This window comes from Oncorhynchus nerka, linkage group LG2, assembly GCF_034236695.1.
Source record: "Oncorhynchus nerka isolate Pitt River linkage group LG2, Oner_Uvic_2.0, whole genome shotgun sequence".
NCBI classification, from domain to species: Eukaryota; Metazoa; Chordata; class Actinopteri; order Salmoniformes; family Salmonidae; genus Oncorhynchus; species Oncorhynchus nerka.
In genome coordinates, this window is record NC_088397.1 from 77,799,542 (window position 1) to 77,821,856 (window position 22,315).

Consider the following 22,315-nt stretch of genomic DNA (forward strand, 5'->3'; position numbering starts at 1 on the left):
GCAGGGTGTGTTGGGGGACTGCAGCGCAAGTGATGTGGAGCGCAAAACACGCCCCCTAGACGCTCGGCAGAAGTGTCTGCAGGGAAGAGGCAGGCAGGTCTATCGAGATACCTCAAAAAGTGTCCGCTCGCTCCTCTCTGTAGCTAAGGTAAGAACAAATAGCCATTTTACTTTTCCATTCAGTTATTAAGATCTAAAGACTTTGTTATTCTGTCAGTGTTTAGTCTAGGCTACATTATTAGAGAAAATAAAGTTGTTTGTAAAAATAAAATAGAGCATGTTATATAATTGAAATGAAGTGCTATCTCTGGCTTCAAGTAATGAACCATTTACTGCAGTTTCATATGGGCATAGTTTTCAACATCCACCTGATTTATCCATGTGTAAAAGGAATATGAACATTTTATGCACTGTTCTGAGGACCTATTGGATGGATGTTATCGGATGATCAACCGGATTCTTCCCACAGTGCTACTGGATATTATGAATGATCTGGAAAAGACGTTGTTTTTTGGATTCATTTTAAACTGGACAAAGCTTACCAAAAGAAATCTGCATGGAATGGACACACGACCAACTCCATTTATAGATTCTCCCAAAATGGAATTCTACCATGGTCTACCTACACTTTCTATGTTGCCTGATATGCCTGATGGCATTCAGAGAACTCAAGGGGGCTTAAGATACTTTTTTATTCAGATGCTGATTTAAAAATAAACAACCAGCTTGGTGAGAGTTTGAGGCACAACAACTGCCTCATGTGAAGGTCAGGATGATAAGTAGACCAAGTTTTGGGGTTTTGTCAGGGAATCAGCAGTAATCTGTTTCCTGAATTGGCAGAGAAAGGAGGGGGGGGGGGGGGGTAGAAAAGTAACCATTACTAGGCATTACAGCTCTAATCCTGCACCCCTTTGGGCCTTCTGTAAGTAATAGGTACAAACAAGCTTAGCCCAATCATGACTGACCTCATACTGAACATGCAAGCTTTATGTAAGGAAAACAGGGTTGTATACAAAATGAAGGTATCTAACAGAGATATCCACCAAAGCCGTGGTCCCCAAACATTTTTTGTTTTGTGATCTACTTGAAGCCTTTCAAACTTTCTTGTGCCCAAACGATGTGTCTACCATATTAGTCCTAAGACGTGACCCAAGAGGAACTGGCTGTGACCTACCAGTGGGTCGGTCCCCAGTACCCACCCGCCATTTGTGAAACACTGGCCCAAAGTGTTTGGTCATGTTCTTTATGTGTGGTGAGGGTTGTCTTTACAGAAATCGAGGTATATACATCTAAGACAGCCCAGTCTTAACGAGACAGAAGAGTAAACCTGCCTGTCTGTATGTTGTTGTTCCAGGAGCCTGCAGTGACGACAACATGGGTCGCAAAGAAATAACTTGCAGTTGGAAGAAAGTCACCAACAACATCAGAGATGTGTTCGAATTCAAACAAGCGCTGGGATCGTAAGTACTTTGTCTGATATGATTGGAGCCTGGAGGGTTTTCCTAGCCAGGTCAGTGTTTAAAACCACCACTTAATCATTCTAAGGGGACACTGTAGGCAAACCTTGGTGTCTAGGTTTTAATTTCATTTGAACTCTGTCTCTGTGCCTCAAGCCATTGAATGTGTTTTACTTTATAACTCAAAGCACTTTTACTTTTGGGCAGGGCCCTCACACACCCCAAAAATCTGAGGGGACATAAAGTATGGCTGAGCGGTGGTCTGAAGGGGGCTAGGCCCCCCGTCGGGGAAGTTGGAGAATTTAGCACTTTTCATACACCTGAAGCAGCTTTTTCCTACAATCTAGAGCCATAATCATTATGATTAATTCTATTCTATTTTCTTTATATCTAAGCATACCTCTTGAGCTGTCTGTATCCTCCTGACTGGTGTTTTCTTTTTAAAGAAACTAAATAGGCTTCTCTGCATTTCTGCTAAAATCTGGGTAAAAGTTTAAAAGGAATGTGAATCTTATTCAGTACATTTAATAATTGCTTGCCAGCCAGCATGACAGCTAAAATAGTTAGACAAGCTAGCTATTCTAACTTGATTGATAGCCTGAAATGGCATCTTGGTACTGTAGCTAGTTATGGTGTTGGGATATCGGGAACCTATCTGCCCAACACCAAAAACATTTAATTAATAAATAAATACACAGTACCAGTCAAAAGTTTGGACACACCTACTCATTCCAGGGTTTTTCCTTATTTTTACTATTTTCTACATTGTATAATAATAGTGGAAACTATGAAATAACACAAATGGAATCATGTAGTAACCAAAAAAGTATTAAACAAATCTTCAAAGTAGCAAGACAGCTTTGCACACTCTTGGCATTCTCTCAACCAGCTTCATAAGGTAGTCAACTGGAATGCATTTCAATTAACAGGTGTGCCTTGTTAATTTGTGGAATTTCTTTCCTTCTTAATGCATTTGAGTAAATCAGTTGTTGTGACCAGGTAAGGGTGGTATACAGAAGAAGGCCCTATTTGGTAAAATACCAAGTCCATATTATGGAAAGAACAGCTCAAATAAGCAAAGAAAATGACAGTCCATCATTACTTTAATGAAAATGTCAATAACTTTGAAAGTTTCTTCAAGTGAAGTCGCAAAAACCATCAAGCACTGGGATGAAACAGGCTCTCACGAGGACCACCACAGGAAAGGAAGACCCAGTTACTTCTGTTGCAGAAGTTCATTAGAGTTACCAGCCTCAAAAATTGCAGCACCAAAAAAAATATTTACAGAGTTCAAGTAACAGACACATCTCAACATCAACTACTCAGAGACTGCGTGAATCAGGCCTTCATGGTTGAATTGCTGCAAAGAAAACACTACTAAAGGACCCCAATAAGAAGAGACTTGCTTGGGCCAAAAAACACGAGCAATTGACATTAGACCGGTGGAAATCTGTCCTTTAGTGTGATAAGTCCAAATTTTAGATTTTTGTTTCCAACCGCCATGTCTTTATGAGATGCAGAGTAAGTGAACGAAGATCTCTGCATGTGTGGTTCCCACCGTGAAGCATGGAGGAGGAGGTGTGATGGTGTGGGGGTGCTTAGCTGGTGACACTGTCTGTGATTTATTTAGAATTTAAGGAACACTTAACCAACATTTCTACCACAGCATTCTGCAGCGTTACCCCATCCCATCTGGTTTGCACTTAGTTGGACTATCATTTGTTTTTCAACAGGACAATAACCCAACACACCTCCAGGCTGTGTAAGGGCTATTTGACCAAGAAGGAGAGTGATGAAGTGCTGCATCAGATGACCTGGCCTCCACAATCACCCGACCTCAACCCAATTGAGAGGGTTCGGGATGAGTTGGACCACAGAGTGAAGGAAAAGCAGCCAACAAGTGCTCAACATATGTGGGAACTCCTTCAAGACTGTTGGAAAAGCATTCCAGGTGAAGCTGGTTGAGAGAATGCCAACAGTGTGCAAAGCTGTCATCAAGGCAATGGGTGTCTACTTTGAAGAATCTAAAATCTATTTTGATTTGTTTAACACTTTTTTGGATAGTACGTGATTCCATGTGTTATTTCATAATTTTGATGTCTTCACTATTTAGCTTTTGGGATAATTCACATAATCTAATATGTAGAACCTACCTGGGTGATGCACGGCAGACATTTTTTGCTTGGTCGTTTTCAGTGGACCTTTGTTGCTGGGCAGCGACTCTTGTCAGCTTCTTAACTCAGAGAAAAGGGCCATTATTACATGATTGAGTGGATCTCCAGGAGACCTACTTTACCGGTTTCCAGAGAAGGATCCTAGTTTGGTACTATAATCCTGGACGGGCCTGAACATTCCACCCAGATTATCAGATTATCAGGACCCAGGTCAGGGCAGGTCTTCTTTATCAACTGAGGTGGAATTCTTGGCGCTCACACAATACAGCTTCTCTCTCTTTAGATATGGTTCAACTAGGACCCAAGTACAGACAATTCTTTAGAGATTTTTGAGATGAGATAGCAACAGTAACCAAAAGAGGACAGGACATTAAAAATGTAGTAAAAATGGTTAACTAATATCTGCCCAGTGTGTGAGCGTACATGTTTGGTTGTGTATTTGTGCCTGAGTGTGTGCTTGTCTGTGTGTGTGTGCGGCCATGTGTTCATGTCAGCTTGTGGGCATGTGCATGTGTTGGTATTAGTTTTTGCAGTGTTTCCCCTAGGATTTTCTTCAGCATATAGGGAAAACACTGGTGTTTTGTGTGTGTTTATACATTAAGCCCATGTGTTTGAATGTACAGTATGTGTGGGGTATAGGGGGCTTTATGACTGTTTCAGAGTCTGTTGTGCTTTGCGAAATCAAATAGAAGAAACAGCGTTGTCCAGTTGTCCACACAATGCTGATATCTGCAGCGTGAGAGTGGTATGTCTGCTGACCCCAGGCCTGTTTATCTGAGGCTCCTGCTCAACTCATCAGCCTCTCCTCAAGCAGCTTATACTCCAGAACATCCCTGGCTGTGAATGAGAGGCTGACGTTGAGAGAGAGGTGTGAGCCAGGCAGGTGAGCAATGACGTCATTACAGCTCAGGAACATCCTAACTCTGTTATAGGATTAGGGGCCTGGGATTGTGTGTCTGTGTGTTTACTGTGTGAGGGAATGTGTGTGCATGCATGTGTGAGTTTGAGTGTGAATTTAAGTATCTGTATGTGTGTGTTCATCAGACCTGGGTTCGTTAAGTGTCTGATGGAGCCTTTTAGGAATATCAGATGAGAGGAATTTGCACTTTTGGAACTAGTATATTGGTCCCATTTTGCCAGGAAGCGAAGTGGCAAGCTCAATCAAAGTGTTTGAAAGAAAACAAATAGTGCAGTATTTGAACCCAGGCCTAGTTGTGTCTGTCTGTATGTCTGTCTCTCCCAGACAGTGATGTCTTTGGTCACAAACACACTCATTGCATCGGTTTCACAGGTGTCGTAATGTGACGGTCAGGCCCAGAGTGTCTGCTAAACAGAGGATTACCCTCACCTTGGTCTCCTTCAAACAGGGAAATCAGCAGATGGAGGGTAGATCCATTTTGAGTCTTTAGGATCCTTTTGGCTCCCTCCCACGCATTAACACTAACTTCTCTCCTGATGTCATGTTATGGCTGGGGTGTTTGTTTGGTCTGACGAAGAAACAACCCACCCTGCTCAGGGTTCATCCAGGGTTGACTGTGCTAGGTCAGACAGAGACAAACGGACACAATTAACAAATTAAGACCACAATGGAAATAAGCCTCCGGGCTTTATTGTGTTTTTATCGGCAATAATTGTTTATGTATGTTATGTTGTCTCCCGCTTGAGCAGACTACTACTTTTAATGATCTTATCAGATCAATCAATCAATCATTTTAGGGGTCCCTGTCCTGAGCTTCAGGCTGGGTTATGTAAAGTGCTTGAGCACTAGTCCTGCCCTGCTGCTATTCTCAGGCCTTAGGAGCACAGGCCTCAGGAGCACAGGCCATACCTGAGCCTCTATCTGGGACACCCTCGTCTCGTTCCTAGCTGTGTGTCAGCTATGAGCCTGGCTAGTGAGGCTGGGTGGTGGTGACTCCACCTACAGCACATAACATTAGGTAGTCTAGCTGTTAGAGTGTTGGGCCAGTAACCGAAAGGTCGCTGGTTCGAGAACCAGAGCCGATAACTTGAAAAATCTATTGATGTACCCATGAGCAAGGGACTTAGCCCTAATTTCCTCCAGGGGCGCCTTACTACTACTACTGCTAACCTTTTTCTCTGTCTGTCTGTGTGGGTGTGTAGGGGTTCGTTCTCCGAGGTGTATTTGGTGCGAGAGAAGAAGACAGGAAACCTGTACGCCCTGAAGTGTCTGAAGAAAAAACACCTCAGCTGTAGCAACCTAGAGAACGAGATCACTGTGCTGAAGAAGTGAGTACACGCACACAGACACACACGCTCATACTCTTACACACTCTCACACCTGAACAAGTTAACATCACATATCTCTCAATCTTCCTCTCAGGATAAGACATGACAATGTGATTGGACTGGAAGATTTCTATGAGACTCAGACACACTATTACCTCGTCATGCAGCTGTGAGTGCAAACCCTTATCACTATATAAGCTAAATACATGTATTAGCCTACAGATAAATGTTACTATTTTAGAGAACTTGCTGTATTAGTCGGGTGTTAAATAAGGGTTGTAAATGCTGGATATGAGAATGGTGATGATGATTATGCTGATGATGGTGATGCCAAAGATGATAATGTTTATGGTGATGACGAGGATGTTTATGGTGATGACGAGGATGTTTATGGTGATGACGAGGATGTTTATGGTGATGATGCGGATGATGATGGTGAATATGGTGGGGAGATTCTGATGTGTGTGTGTTCTTTCCTAGGGTGTCTGGTGGAGAGCTGTTTGACCGTATCATAGATCGGGGGGTGTACACAGAGAAGGACGCCAGCCAGCTGGTCCGCCAAGTACTGCAAGCAGTCAACTACCTTCACGAGAACAGCATAGTGCACAGGGACCTCAAGGTATGTTACACACACACACAGTCAACATACCTGGTAGAGAGTGGGGATCAAAGTACATTTTAATGTAGCTAAAAGGTCAATAAATAATATACAATTTGCCACTCCAAACATGTTTCATACACGTTACTATATCATCAGTGGTGTATTGGAGGGTAAACACACATAAGCATTTACCCACTTTTTACTAGAAAATGCATTGAAAGTATAGGGAGCATTACTTTACTCACAGCGAACCTCGAACCCATCTATTTTTTGTATACCATGTTGAGAGAACAGTTCCTCTGCCGCTTGTTGACCCTCTCCCCCTCTGTCTCCCTGTGTGTGAGAGCAGCCAGAGAACCTGCTATACTTCGACTCAGACGAGAACTCCAAGATCATGATCAGTGACTTCGGCCTGTCCAAGATGTCCGACCACGGAGTGATGTCCACAGCCTGCGGCACGCCAGGATATGTTGGTGAGAGAGTGTGTGTGTCAAATCAAGTCAAATTTGTCACATGGGTTGAACAAGTGTAGACTTTACCGTGAAAAGCTTGCTTACGAGCCCTTCCCAATGATGCAGAGGGCTCGTAAGCAAGCATTTCACAGTAAAGTCTACACTGTTGTATTCAACGCATGTGACCAATGCGATTTCATTTAATGCAGATATGCAGCAAGTGTGTGTTAGATGGTTGGTCATTGAAATAGAGAGTAAAGCTTCATTGCACCGCTAGATAGTATTAGCATGGTATCTAACCCTGTTTATATTTGATCCTCTACAGCCCCTGAAGTTCTGGCTCAGAAACCCTACAGCAAGGCTGTGGACTGCTGGTCCATAGGAGTCATCACATATATCCTGTGAGTGCCTATCTAGGACTTCTAGATCTATATCTGCCAGCACCTCCTCTCAACCCTTTCATAGTATCAGGATGACTGCATTGTGAGATGGTAGTTCTATATCACTTTTGGGAAAAGTTATTGTAATTCTATGTTAACTCTTTAAAAACGACTGTATGTTCCCTCTCTCTCTCTCTGTGTTAACTCTGTAAAATTACTCTATGTTCCCTCTCTCTCTCTGTGTGACAGGCTGTGTGGCTACCCTCCCTTCTTTGAGGACAACGAGACACGTCTGTTCGCTAAGATCATGAGGGCCGACTACGCTTTCCACTCGCCTTTTTGGGATGACATCTCTGAGTCAGGTAAGACAAATACCACCACATCAACAACAAGGGTATTTAAAGTGGAACTGACAGCATTTTAGCAACATGAAATCTTATTAAAATCTGTTCATATACACCTCAAAGAAGAATATGACACCTTTTTTAAAAACATTTTCTGACAAGCGAGCACTTAGATATGGTCGTTTTCATAAATTCATAGAATGTTTGGGAATGACGTTGTAATGAGTACGATGGGAGACAGAGTGCTGGTTTCAAGCGCAGGGCGCAGCAGGTGTTTATTACTAATAAAGGACCACAGGAGGAGGCAGGTAGCTGGGTCCAGGGGCAGGCAGAAGGTCTTACACAGGGACTCCAAAAAGGTAACAGTACAGGCAGGGAAAAGGGTAGTAAGGTAGTCCGGGAGATCAGGCAAGAGGTTGACAGGAAATCTAATAGCCAAAGTACAGGCAGGGTGGTGTCGTTAGCGAGGATGGCCAAAAACTACGATACACGGGAGGACTAATACGGAAATAAACAGAGCTCCGACTAGAATGTGTACCAAAACAAACAATACCTCACAATGATGGGGTGCAAAGAACTGAACTAAATAGTGTGTGTAAATGACATACAGGTGTGTGAACAGGTGATCAGAATTCAGGTGATTGGGATCTGGAGAGTTACCTGCATTCAAGGGATCTATGTGTTTGAGAGTGTGGGCTGGAAAGTGAGCTGCGTTCAGGGGATCTATGTGTTTGAGAGTGTGGGCTGGAAAGTGAGCTGCGTTCAGGGGATCTATGTGTTTAAGAGTGTGGGCTGGAAAGTGAGCTGCGTTCAGGGGATCTATGTGTTTGAGAGTGTGGGCTGGAAAGTGAGCTGCGTTCAGGGGATCTATGTGTTTGAGAGTGTGGGCTGGAAAGTGAGCTGCGTTCAGGGGATCTATGTGTTTGAGAGTGTGGGCTGGAAAGTGAGCTGCGTTCAGGGGATCTATGTGTTTGAGAGTGTGGGCTGGAAAGTGAGCTGCGTTCAGGGGATCTATGTGTTTGAGAGTGTGGGCTGGAAAGTGAGCTGCGTTCAGGGGATCTATGTGTTTGAGAGTGTGGGCTGGAAAGTGAGCTGCGTTCAGGGGATCTATGTGTTTGAGAGTGTGAGTTGGAAGCAGACATTACAGATGTAGAGTAAGGCATTTGTGAAAATTCTATAGCAATATAGAGTGTGAAAGCGTCCGTGCGTTTGGACACTAATAGACACTGCAGAAAATAAAACCGAATAAAAATATCTGTCCTGTCCAGAGTCTACGCAGACGGGTGCGCTATAGCCAATCAGAGCTACAGTAGGCCTATATGCAAATTAGCCATTTGCCACACGGGTCTGCCATCATTCACTTTGAGCTGGATTGTGTGTTTACAGGCAATAGCAACAGAGCAACTTTAGATCACTAGAAACCACAAAATACACCCGAATGGATTTCTGCAAATATGTGCCACAGGAGTCCTACATTTGAGAACTTCACAGTACTAGTGATCAAACAACCATGAAAAGGTAGGCTATCTCTCCCTCAGTTCACTATGTACATCAACAAGATCAGCAATTAATGCTAGCTAGGGCAAGATTAGCTCAAATCTATTGAGGGAACATTAGATAAACCCTCTCAAACTTTTTCAGCTAGTTGCCCGTCAATATTGCACTGATAAATGATGAGGAACAGTAGCCTGCTTGTCTTTCTGCAGTCTGCATGCCAATGCATGCTTGTCCAAACCCACTTTTTGACAACTGAATGAGAACTTGCCTGCCTGCCCATTTGATCATGCCAAATACATTTGATTGACAACTAAGAGGTATGCTAACTGTGGATAACAGTCGTTCAAGTTAGCATACTGTAGCTAGCTAGCTAGCAAAGCGATTCACATTTCTCGCTAGTTAACCAAATGACACCTGCAGCAGCTCTAGCTGTAGCCAAAAAAAATGAATGTGGGGGAAAAGTCGGCATTCACCCACTCCTCCAATGACATGACATCCTCCCAGCAGCTAGCTAGCTAGCTAACGTTAGACTCCGTGTTTTTATCTTGCTAAATAAATAGCTTGCTACATAGAAAGCTAGCCCAGGGGTGTCAAACTCAATCAGCGCACAGACCATATAAAAAAACAGCAACTTTGCAGGCTAGACATTTACAACAAAAACATCAAACCGCGACCCAAACTGCCCATTGTTTAATTAGAAAAAAAGATGTCCCTTTTGATAATATCTACTTATGTACATTTACATTTACATTTAAGTCATTTAGCAGACGCTCTTATCCAGAGCGACTTACAAATTGGTGCTTTCACCTTATGACATCCAGTGGAACAGCCACTTTACAATAGTGCATCTAGGTCTTTTAAGGGGGGAAGGGGAGAAGGATTACTTTATCCTATCCTAGGTATTCCTTAAAGAGGTGGGGTTTCAGGTGTCTCCGGAAGGTGGTGATTGACTCCGTACATAGTAGGGCTACCTGACAAAAAAAAAAAATCTTGTTAGACCGAAAGTCGTCTGTTCTTTCGACCAATCGATGACACGAACGTGTATTTTTTCCATATATAGACACACCCTATGTGTAAAAAATCCCCCAAAAATAAAAAATTAAATGTGTATAAAATCAACTATATGCATTGAGCTTGTCTGATGCTTAAGCTTACGGTTTGATGCCTCAAGAGGGCACCAGAGATCTAGATAACCAGAAGAAAACTGACCCAACTATTCTCCTCCCACTCCTGCTGACTTTTGCTGATTCTGCTACTACTCTCCTGAAGTTGTCGGTTATAGCCTACACGAGGAGTCTGCAACATTTCTCATGTGGAATGTCATTTTATCTTACCATTTCTACCGTTCTGCGTGCCAGTTATGGTGTTCATGTGCATATTTTTGTGAAACGAAATTTAAAACATTGTGTCAACTATTAACTTGGGTCCGGCCCGAAGTTTGCGCAACATTGTACAAAATACTCTGGGCCCTCAGAGTTTCCCATGCCAGTAAGCTCAGGACAGACACAGCTGTAGGCTATTTGCCCAAGAGATAAGAAGCAGTGCTTGACTTGGGAAGCAGCTCACCGGAGCTGGGTACTGGCACCTCAAATGTTCTACTGCTTGAGCTCTTCTTCCTCTTATAGAATATTAGCTCAAAAGTATTGTGGAGCTCCTGCATTTCAATATCAACAGTACCAATACCCAAAATTAGTACCTGAACTTATTTCAGTCCAAGTCAAGCACTGATAGGCCTTTTTTATGACGTTTCCACAGGATCAGAGCATGACATTTTTCCCTTTCATGCTGAGGGGGTTATCGAAAGGGAGAGAGCTGGAAAGATTTTTCAAATACATTGAGGAACTATTGTAATTCTCAATGGATGTAAAAACAGACATGGTTTGCTTGCTGTTTGAGGTGAAGAAAACATTACTTTGAAAAGCTCCACAGGTCATTAGTGGTGGTGCGTTAAGCCAATCTTTATTTTTCTCTTTATTTTTTACTATTTTCTACAATGTAGAATAATAGTGAAGACATCAAAACTATAAAATAACACATGGAATCATGGAGAAACCAAAAAAGGGTTAAACAAATCAAAATCTATTTTATATTTGAGATTGTTCAAAGTAGCCACCCTTTGCCTTGATGACAGCTTTGTACATTCTTGGCATTCTCTCAACCAACTGGGATGGGGTATCGCTGCAGAATGCTGTGGTAGCCATGCTGGTTAAGTGTGCCTTGAATTCTAAATAAATCACAGACAGTGTCACCAGCAAAGCACCAACACACCTCCTCCTCCATGCTTCACGGTGAGAACTAGAGGTCGACCAATTATGATTTTTCAATGCCAATACCAATACCGATTACCGACCCAAAAAAAGCCGATACCGATTAATCGGACGATTTTTTAAAAATATATATATTTGTAATAATGACAATTACAACAATACTGAATGAACACTTTTATTTTAACTTAATATAATACATAAATAAAAATCCATTTAGTCCCAAATAAATAATGAAACATGTTCAATTTGGTTTAAATAATGCAAAAACACAGTGTTGGAGAAGAAAGTAAAAGTGCAATATGTGCCATGTAAAAAAGCTAGCGTTTAAGTTCCTTGCTCAGAACATGAGAACATATGAAAGCTGGTGGTTCCTTTTAACATGAGTCTTCAATGTTCCCAGTTAAGACGTTTTAGGTTCTAGTTATTATTGGAATTATAAGACTATTTATCTCTATACCATTTGTATTTCATATACCCTTGACTATTGGATGTACTTATAAGCACTATAGTATTGCCAGCCTAATCTCAGGAGTTGATAGGCTTGAAGTCATAAACAGAGCTGTGTTTCAAGCATTGTGAAGAGCTGCTGGCAAAAGCAGGAAAGTGCTGTTTGAATGAATGCTTACGAGCCTGCTGCTGCCTACCACCGCTTAGTCAGACTGCTCTATCAAATATAAAATCATAGACTTAATTCTAATATAAAAAACACATAGAAATACGAGCCTTAGATCATTATTATGGTCCGGAAACTATCATTTAGAAAACAAAACGTTTATTTTTTCAGTGAAATACGGAACTGTTCCGTATTTTATCGAACGGGTGGCATCCATAAGTCTAAATATTGCTGTTACATTGCACAACCTTCAATGTCATGTCATAGTTATGTAAAATTCTGGCAAATTAATTAAGGTCTCTTTTAGGAATGGTCCTCACACAGATCGCAACGAGCCAGGCGTCCCAAACTGCTGCATATACCCTGACTCTGCTTGCACAGAACGCAAGAGAAGTGTCACAATTTCCCTAGTTAATCTTGCCCGCTAACATGAATTTCTTTTAACTAAATATGCAGATTTAAAAATATATACTTGTGTATTGATTTTAAGAAAGGCATTCATGTTTATGGTTAGGTACTTTCGTGCAACGATGGTGCTTTTTTGGCGAATGCGCTTGTTAAATCATCCCCCGTTTGGCGAAGTAGGCTGTGAGTCGATGATAAATTAACAGGCACTGCATTGATTATTTGCAATACTTGACAAGCTAGTTAATCTAGTAATATCATCAACCATGTGTAGTTAACTAGTAATTATGTTAAGATTGATTGTTTTTTATAAGATAAGTTTAACTTCTTATGGCTGGGGGGCAGTAATTGAGTAGCTTGGATGAATAAGGTGCCCAGAGTAAACTGCCTGCTACTTAGGCCCAGAAGCTAAGATATGCATACTATTAGTAGATTTGGATCAAAAATACTCTGAAGTTTCTAAAACTGTTTGAATGATGTCTGTGAGCATAACAAAATTCATATGGCAGGCAAAAACCTGAGAAAAAAATCCAACCAGGAAGTGGGAAATCTGAGGTTTGTAGTTCTTCAACTCTTTGCTTATCCAAGATAGTGTAAATTAGGTCCAATTGCACTTCCTAAGGCTTCCTCTAGATGTCAACAGTCTTTAGAACCTTGTTTCAGCTTTCTACTGTGAAGGAGGAGAGAATAAGAGCTGATTGAGTAAGCGGTCTGCCAGAAGGCCATGAGCTCAGTCAGGCGCGCTCCCGTGAGAGGTAGCTGCATTCCATTGCATTTCTAAAGACAAAGGAATTCTCCGGTTGAAACATTATTGAAGATTTATGTTAAAAACATCCTAAAGATGGATTCTATACATCGTTTGACATGTTTCTACAAACTTTAATGGAATTTTTTGACTTTTCGTCTGGCCTGCTCATCGTGAATTTGGATTTGTGAACTAATGGCGCGAGCAAAAAGGAGGTATTTGGACATAAATTATGGACTTTTTCAAACAAAACAAACATTTATTGTGGAACTGGGATTGCTGGGAGTGCATTCTGATGAAGATCATCAAAGGTAAGTGAATATTTATAATGCTATTTCTGACTTCTGTTGACTCCACAACATGGCGGATATCTGTATGACTTGTTTTGGTCTCTGAGCGCTGTACTCAGATTATAGCATGGTGTGCTTTTTCGATAAAGTTTTTTTTAAATCTGACACAGCGGTTGCATTAAGGAGAAGTTTATCTAAAGTTCCATGCATAACACTTGTATCTTTTATCAATGTTTATTATGAGTATTTCTGTAAAATTATGTGGCTCTCTGCAAAATCACCGGATGTTTTTGGAAGCAAAACATTACTGAACGTAACGCGCCAATGTAAACTGAGATTTTTGGATATAAATATGAACTTTATCAAACAAAACATACATGTATTGTGTAAGATGAAGTCCTATGAGTGTCATTTGATGAAGATCATCAAAGGTTAGTGATTCATTTTATCTATATTTCTGCTTTTTGTGACTCCTCTCTTTGGCTGGAAAAATGGCTGTGTTTTTCTGTGACTAGGTACTGACTAGAGGTCGAACAATTATGATTTTTCAACGCCGGTACCGATTATTGGAGGACCAAAAAAAGCAGCCACCGATTATTCGGCCGATTTAAAAAATAAAATAAAACAACTTTTCTATTTGTAATAATGACAATTACAACAATATTGAATGAACACTTATTTTAACATAATATAATACATCAATAAAATCAATTTAGCCTCAAATAAATAATGAAACATGTTCAATTTGGTTTAAATAATGCAAAAACAACGTGTTGGAGAAAAAAGTAAAAGTGCAATATGTGCCATGTAAGAAAGCTAACATTTAAGTTCCTTGCTCAGAACATGAGAACATATGAAAGCTGGTTGTTCCTTTTAACATGAGTCTTCAATATTCCCAGGTAAGAAGTTTTAGGTTGTAGTTATTATAGGAATTATAGGACTATTTCTCTCTATACGATTTGTATTTCATATACCTTTGACTATTGGATGTTCTTATAGGCACTTTAGTATTGCCAGTATAACAGTATAGCTTCGATCCCTCTCTTCGCCGCTACCTGGGCTCGAACCAGGAACACACCGACAACAGCCACCCTCGAAGCTGTAACGGTTTTCCTCCTCTTCTGAGGAGGAGTAGGAAGGATCGGACCAATATGCAGCGTGGTAAGTGTTCGTCATTTTATTAAACTGAACTGAACACTACAATACAAAGCAAACAAAAAGAACAACCGAAACAGTTCCGTCTGGTAACTAATACAAAGACAGAAAACAACTACCCACAAATCATGGGCAGCCTGTTTTCCCACTAAGTATGGTTCTCAATCAGAGACAACGATTGACAGCTGCCTCTGATTGGGAACCATACCCGGCCAAAACCAGAAATACAAAACATAGAACAAAAACATAGAATGCCCACCCCAACTCACGCCCTGACCAAACTAAAATAGAGACATAAAAAAGGAACTAAGGTCAGGACGTGACAGAAGCAGCGTTACCCATGCAGAGCAAGGGGAACAACCACTCCAAGTCTCAGAGCGAGTGACGTTTGAAATGCTATTAGCGCGCACCCCGCTAACTAACTAGCCATTTCACATCGTTTACACCAGCCTAATCTCGGGAGTTGATTGGCTTGATGTCATATACAGCGCAATGCTTGAAGCATTGCGAAGAGCTGCTGGCAAAACGCACAAAAGTGTTGTTTGAATGAATGCTTACGAGCCTGCTGGTGCCTACCACCGCTCAGTCAGACTGCTCTATCAAATCATAGACTTAATTATAAAATAATAGCACTCAGAATACGAGCCTTAGGTCATTAATATGGTCGAATCCAGAAACTATCATTTTGAAAACAAAACGTTTATTCTTTCAGTGAAATAAGGAATCGTTCCATATTTTATCTAACGGATGGCATCCCTAAGTCTAAATATTGCTGTTACATTGCACAACCTTCAATGTTATGTCATAATTACGTAAAATTCTGGCAAATTAGTTCGCAATGAGCCAGGTGGCCCAAACTGTTGCATACACCCTGACTCTGCGTGCAATGAACACAAGAGAAGTGACACAATTTCAGCTGGTTAATATTGCCTGCTAACCTTTATTTTAGCTAAATATGCAGGTTTAAAAATATATACTTCTGTGTATTGATTTTAAGAAAGGCATTGATGTTTATGGTTAGGTACACGTTGGCGCAACGACAGTCCTTTTTCGCGAATGCGCACCTCATCGATTATATGCAACGCAGGACATGCTAGATAAACTAGTAATATCATCTAGTGATTATGATTGATTGTTTTTATGAGATAAGTTTAATGCTAGCTAGCAACTTACCTTGGCTTCTTACTGCATTCTCGTAAAAGGCAGGCTCCTCGTGAGGGAGGTGGTTAGAGCATTGGACTAGTTAACCGTAAGGTTGCAAGATTGAATCCCTGAACTGACCAGGTAAAAATCTGTCGTTCTGCCCCTGAACAAGGCATTTAACCCACCGTTCCTAGGCCGTCATTGAAAATAAGAATTTGTTCATAACTGACTTGCCTCGTTAAATAAAGTTGTAAAATAAAATTTGTATTAAAAAAAATTGTCGTACAAAAATACCGATTTCCGGTTGTTATGAAAACTTGAAATGGACCCTAATTATTCGGCCATTCCGATAAATCGGTCAACCTCTAGTACTGACCTAACATAATCAAATGGTGTGCTTTCGTCATAAAGCCTTTTTGAAATCGGACACTGTGGTGGGATTAACAGCAAGTTTATCTTTAAAATGGTGTAAAATACTTGTATGTTTGGAGGAATTTTAATTATGAAGTTTCTGTTTGAATTTGGCGCCCTGCACTTTCACTGGCTGTATCGATCCCGTTAACGGGATCTCAGCCTTAAGAAGTTAATGCTAGATAGCAACTTACCTTGGCTCCTTGCTGCACTCGCATAACAGGTGGTCAGGTCAGCCTGCCTGTAAGGGATCTCGTCCTCCTCTTCTGAGGAGGAGTAGCGAGAATGTTCGGAGGACCAAAACGCAGCGTGGTAAGTGTCCATAATTTAATGAAGCAAAATGAACACTGAACAAAAACAATAAACAACAAACGAACAGTCCCGTAAGGTGAATGACAAAACACTAAAAAGGAAATAAACACTCACGAAAGGCTACCTAAGTATGATTCTCAATCAGAGACAACTAACGACACCTGCCTATGATTGAGACCCATACTAGGCCGAACACAAAAACCAACATAGAAAAACAGACTGCCCACCCCAACTCACGCCCTGACCATACTAAAACAAAAACAAAGGAACTAAGGTCAGAACGTGACACTGCCATGCAGTCTCTTCGTGGAGTGCAATGTAATCGGCCATAATCAGCGTCCAAAAATTATGATTACCGATTGTTATGAAAACTTGAAATCAGCCATAATTAATCGGCCATGCCGGTCAACCTCTAGTGGGAACCACACATGCAGAAATCATCCATACACCTACTCTGCATCTCACAAAGACACGGCGGTTGGAAACAAAAATCTAGAATTTGGACTCATCAGACCAAAGGACAGACTTCCACCGGTCTAATGTCTATTGCTTGTGTTTCTTGGCCCAAGCAAGTCTCTTCTTCTTATTGGTGTCCTTTAGTAGTGGTTTCTTTGCAGCAATTCGACCATGAAGGCCTGATTCACGCAGTCTCCTCTGAACAGTTGATGTTGAGATGCATCTGTTACTTGAACTTTGAAGCATTTATTTGTGCTGCAATTTTTGAGGCTGGTAACTCTAATGAACTTATCCTCTGCAGCAGAGGTAACTCTGGGTGTTCCTTTCCTGTGGCGGTCCTCATGAGAGCCAGTGTCATCATAGAGCTTGATGGTTTTGATGGCTTGATGACTTCACTTGAAGAAACTTTCAAAGTTCTTGATATTGTCAGGCGGTGGGTGTAGCTGGTGCATGAAGTCAGGCGCAGGAGAGCAGAGATGAGTGAAAAACGCACTTTACTTGCGAAAATAGCACAAAGTAACTAAATCAATGTGCGAACAATAATGGTTACCATACAACACGGGTGAACACAGCACCCGGAACAAACCAGTCGGAAACGTACCGACCTTAACAATAAACAATCACACACAAAGACATGGGGGAAACAGAGGGTTAAATACATGACCAGTAATTGGGAAATGAAAACCAGGTGTGTGGGAAAAACGAGACAAAACAAATGGAAAATGAAAAATGGATCGGCGATGGCTAGAAGACCGGCGTCATCGACCGCCGAACACCGCCCGAACAAGGAGAGGCACCGACTTCGGAAGAAGTCGTGACAGATATGTTCCGTATTGACTGACCTTCATGTCTTAAAGCAATGATGGACTGTAGTTTCTCTTTGCTTATTTGAGCTGTTCTTGCCATAATATGGACTTGGTCTTTTACCAAATAGGGCTATCTCTGTATACTATCCCTACCTTCTCATAACTGATTGGCTCAAACGTGTTAAGAAGGAAAGAAATTCCACAAATTAACTTTTATCAAGGCACACTTGTTAATTGAAATGCATTCCAGGTGACTACCTCATGAAGCTGGTTGAGAGAATGCCAAGAGTGTGCAAATCCGTCATCAAGGGAAAGGGTGGCTGCTTTGAAGAATCGCAAAAATAAAATATATTTTGATTTGTTTTAACACTTTCTTGTTTACTATATGATTCCATGTGTTATTTCACAGTTTTGATGTCTTCACTATTATTCTACAATGTAGAAAATAGTTTTAAAAAATAAAGAAAAACCATTGAATGAGTAGGTGTGTCCAAACTTTTGTCTGGTACTGTATATATTAAAGATATTCATAATTTTTAGAAGGCTGAAAGTTCCATGTCAGTTGTTGATGTTTCTGTCTGTCTCTGTTTCCATAGCGAAAGACTTCATCCGGAACATGATGCAGAAGCACCCTAACAAACGGTTCACCACAGAACAGGCCCTCAGACACCCCTGGTGAGTCACACACACAGATCCTGTTGCATATCCTCTGCTCATCTTAACTATAACCATCAGAGGAGGAAAATAGAAAACTGACCTCAGATCAGTGTCTAGGTAGCTCACTCTTTCCTGTTTATTACTAGTTCCTGGTGACCCTATCAATGTCATTTCCTGTTGCAGGGTCATTGGAAAGACAGTGAGGGATCAGGACATCTATAAATCAGTCAGCATGCAGATCCAGAGGAACTTTGCCAAGTCCAAATGGAGGGTGAGCAACATATGAGGCGACATACAGTATGCTAGCATACATACATTTATTATATTATTATTATTAACAAAACCCAATTATTTATACAAACATATGAATGCTAATATTCCTGTGTGTTTGTGTGTGTTACAGCAAGCCTTCAATGCCACAGCAGCCATCAAACACATAAAGAAGCTGCAGTTGGCCCACGCCGACCCCGACGCCCCTCTCCCTCCCATCCCTGCCATAGCCATCAACCCCTGCAACTCCCAGAATCCCCTGCGGGGTGTCAACAACATCACCACAGAGGATGTTGACTCCACCAGCAACCTCCCGATCCCAGTGTGTCACATGACCCCCCCAGAGGCACAGTACCGGGGCCTGAGAGCCAGTCACAGCGAGCCCATGCACGCGCCGGTCGTCATGGAGACCTATAACGCAGAGAATTGCTCCTCATTCACGGCAGCTAAGAGGTGAGTCCAAGTGGACTGAGTGGAGGGGAATGTAGCTGTCGGGGGGGGGGGGGGGGTTCAGATATGTCCACTAAGTGTAGAATCTGTGGTTCTGAAGGCTCTGCTTTTAAATTTCGTGTTTCAGCTGTGACGCCATGGACAGGGTGACCAATAGGAATGGCCAGACGATGCAAACTGGGGTGTGTTCTGTCATGTGATTGGTTGATTGGCCTGAGGATTGTTTCAACTACGTCAAGGTAAATTGGTCTCATATACACAATGCATGTTCTTTTGAATACACTCATGCACACAATAAACAAAATACAGAGAGATAAGTTGATAAGTTGATAGGAAAACACCCAACTTTCTCACTTTAATTATATGAATCTTCATGTGAACCCCCCTTCTCTCTCTCCAGTGTTTCTGCAGTGTTGAAGTCAATAAGTTTGAGCCACTCCTTGCTGCTCTACAGGTGTCTGTCTGCTACCTCCTGCTGGTTCATTTCTGTAGTGCTCTTCTGAGATTTCCAGGGGCCCATAGCAAGGACCCGGGGCCTGAACCTTCTCCAGAGGAGAACACAGGAAGACCTGGGGTTCATACCCAATTACAGTGCAGTACATTTACACTCACGCACAAATGTATGCACTCACACACACAAATGCAAACTTTAATTTCTCTGACCCAAGCTACTGTCGATGAAGCTTTAGAAGTGCACATTCTGTCATGCAGTACCAGTTTGGACACACTTACTCATTCAAGGGTTTTTCTTTATTTTGACTGTTTTCTACATAGTAGAATAATAGTGAAGATGTCAAAACTATGAAATAACACGTATGGAATCAAGTAGTAACCAAAAAAAGTGTTAAACAAAACTTGACATTCTCTCAACCAGCTTCACCTGGAATGCTTTTCCAGCAGTCTTGAAGGAGTTCCCACATATGCTGAGCACTTGTTAGCTGCTTTTCCTTCAATCATCCCAAACATCTCAATTGGGTTGAGGTCGGGTGATTGTGGAGTCCAGGTCATCTGATGCAGCACTCCATCACTCTTCTTCTTGGTCAAGTAGCCCTGTCACAGCCTAGAGATGTGTTTTGGGTCATTGTTCTATTGAAAACAAATTATAGTCCCAGTAAGCGCAAACCAGGTGGGATGGCGTATCGCTTCAGAATGCTGTGGTAGCCATGCTGGTTAAGTGTGCCTTGAATTCTAAATAAATCACTGACAGTGTCACCAGCAAAGCATCATCACACCTCCTCCTCCATTCTTCACAGTAAGAACTACACATGCAGAGATCATCCGTTCACCTACTCGGCGTCTCAGAAAGACACAGCGGTTGGAAACAAAAATCTCAAATTTGGACTCATCAGACCAAAGAAAAGATTTCCACCGGTCTAATGTCCATTGCTCGTGTTTCTTGTCCCAAGCAAGTCTCTTCTTCTTATTGGTGTCCTTTAGTAGTGGTTTCTTTGCAGAAATTTGACCATGAAGGCCTGATTCACACAGTCTCCTCTGAACAGTTAATGTTGAGATCTGTCCGTTACTTGAACTCTGTGAATAATTTATTTGGGCTGCAATTTCTGAGGCTGGTAACTCTAATGAACTTATCCTCTGCAGCAGAAGTAACGCTGGGTCCTCATGAGTGGCAGTTTCATCAACTTTCAATGTAAATGCATTCCAGGTAACCACCTGTTGTAGATAATTGTGGTTTGCTCCAACACACCTCATTTACATTTACATTTAAGTCATTTAGCAGACGCTCTTATCCAGAGCGACTTACAAATTGGTGCATTCACCTTATGACATCCAGTGGAACAGTAGTGCATCTAAATCTTTTAAGGGGGGGGGGGGGGGGGTGAGAGGGATTACTTTATCCTATCCTAGGTATTCCTTAAAGAGGTGGGGTTTCAGGTGTCTCCGGAAGGTGGTGATTGACTCCGCTGTCCTGGCGTCGTGAGGGAGTTTGTTCCACCATTGGGGGGCCAGAGCAGCGAACAGTTTTGACTGGGCTGAGCGGGAACTGTACTTCCTCAGTGGTAGGGAGGCGAGCAGGCCAGAGGTGGATGAACGCAGTGCCCTTGTTTGGGTGAGCGAATGAAAAGAGTGTGCAAAGCCGTCATCAAGGCAAAGGGTGGCTTCTTTGAAGAATCTAAAATATATTTTTATTTGTTAAACACTTTTTTGGTTATTACATGATTCCGTATGTGTTATTTCATAGTTTTGATGTCTTCACTACTATTATACAATGTAGAAAATAGTCAAAAGAAATAAAAACCCTTCAATGAGCAGGTGTGTCCAAACTTTTGACTGCTACTGTATTTGCAATGTATAATTGTCTATGACTAATGGTTATTGACCTATGGAAAACGAATGTACTTTTATTTATATATATATATAGAGGTATGTGTGTATATATATGTGTATATGTATATATATACTTTTTTTGCTGATATGATAGCTGTGACAGCTAGATTCTAATTCATTAATTCATTGGCTTTGGCTACTTTATGTGTTGTTGTCTGAACTGAATCAAGCTTTGTTGTTCTTTCACTCACATCTGAAACTAATAATGGATCTGGAGAAAAATGGAAAGCTGGTAAAATAATGGTTTCATGGAAAAGTTTATGAATACTGTACAACATATCAGTATTCAAGGAGAAGGGTTTCGAGATGTCATTGATCAAGTGTTATGTATTTTTATATGGACTGAATTCTTCTTTTATCTTCTATAATCCTAAATGTAAGGCTTTTGACTGTTATGAAGCTTGCCGACGGGTTTGAATGTCATTGACAGGTCTCACTATTTGAATCCTGACACCCATGTCATAACACACTGACTTTAGGGCGAGAAGGGTTTGGAGGGCTGTCGTTTCTCTGTGTAAGAGAAGATGCTTACACCACTTAAAGTGGTCCTGTGCACTAACACCACTTTACATACAGGGTTAAATGATATGTGCCACTTTTATGCCATAATCTGCTATAGACTTCCTCTTGTTTTGACGATGCCCTTGTAACTGTATGACTGGAGATGCTCATATCTTATAACCACCGGCACTATACTTTGCGTCTTTGTTTTGTTTCTTCATAAAACAAATTATATAAACTTCCTCTTCTGTGCTTTGGTGTTCTCGCCTTACACAATCACAGATCCCACCCCACTCTCCTCGACAGTGATCTCATTGGTGGAAGGTTTGAGAGACACTG

The 22,315-nt window shown here is 41.5% G+C and overlaps 1 protein-coding gene across 1 annotated transcript; it reads left to right on the forward strand.

Annotated features, from left to right (window-relative positions):
* Positions 1 to 66: 66 nt before the first annotated feature.
* Positions 67 to 20,969, forward strand: LOC115142827 (calcium/calmodulin-dependent protein kinase type 1D-like). The gene is made up of 13 exons (XM_029682597.2): positions 67 to 148; positions 1,355 to 1,460; positions 5,753 to 5,878; positions 5,973 to 6,047; positions 6,359 to 6,497; positions 6,829 to 6,952; positions 7,257 to 7,332; positions 7,561 to 7,673; positions 18,352 to 18,430; positions 18,596 to 18,683; positions 18,816 to 19,135; positions 19,260 to 19,371; positions 19,533 to 20,969. Exons 2-12 carry the CDS (start codon positions 1,375 to 1,377, stop codon positions 19,330 to 19,332), a joined length of 1,299 nt encoding a protein of 432 aa, XP_029538457.1. The 5' UTR covers positions 67 to 148; positions 1,355 to 1,374; the 3' UTR covers positions 19,333 to 19,371; positions 19,533 to 20,969.
* Positions 20,970 to 22,315: the final 1,346 nt, after the last annotated feature.

Coding starts and splice junctions, on each gene's coding strand:
- LOC115142827 (XM_029682597.2), top strand. CDS start 1,375: ATGGGTCGCAAAGAAATAACTTGCAGTTGGAAGAAAGTCACCAACAAC. Junction 5,879..5,972: donor GAGATCACTGTGCTGAAGAA/GTGAGTACACGC, acceptor TCTTCCTCTCAG/GATAAGACATGACAATGTGA. Junction 7,674..18,351: donor GGATGACATCTCTGAGTCAG/GTAAGACAAATA, acceptor CTGTTTCCATAG/CGAAAGACTTCATCCGGAAC.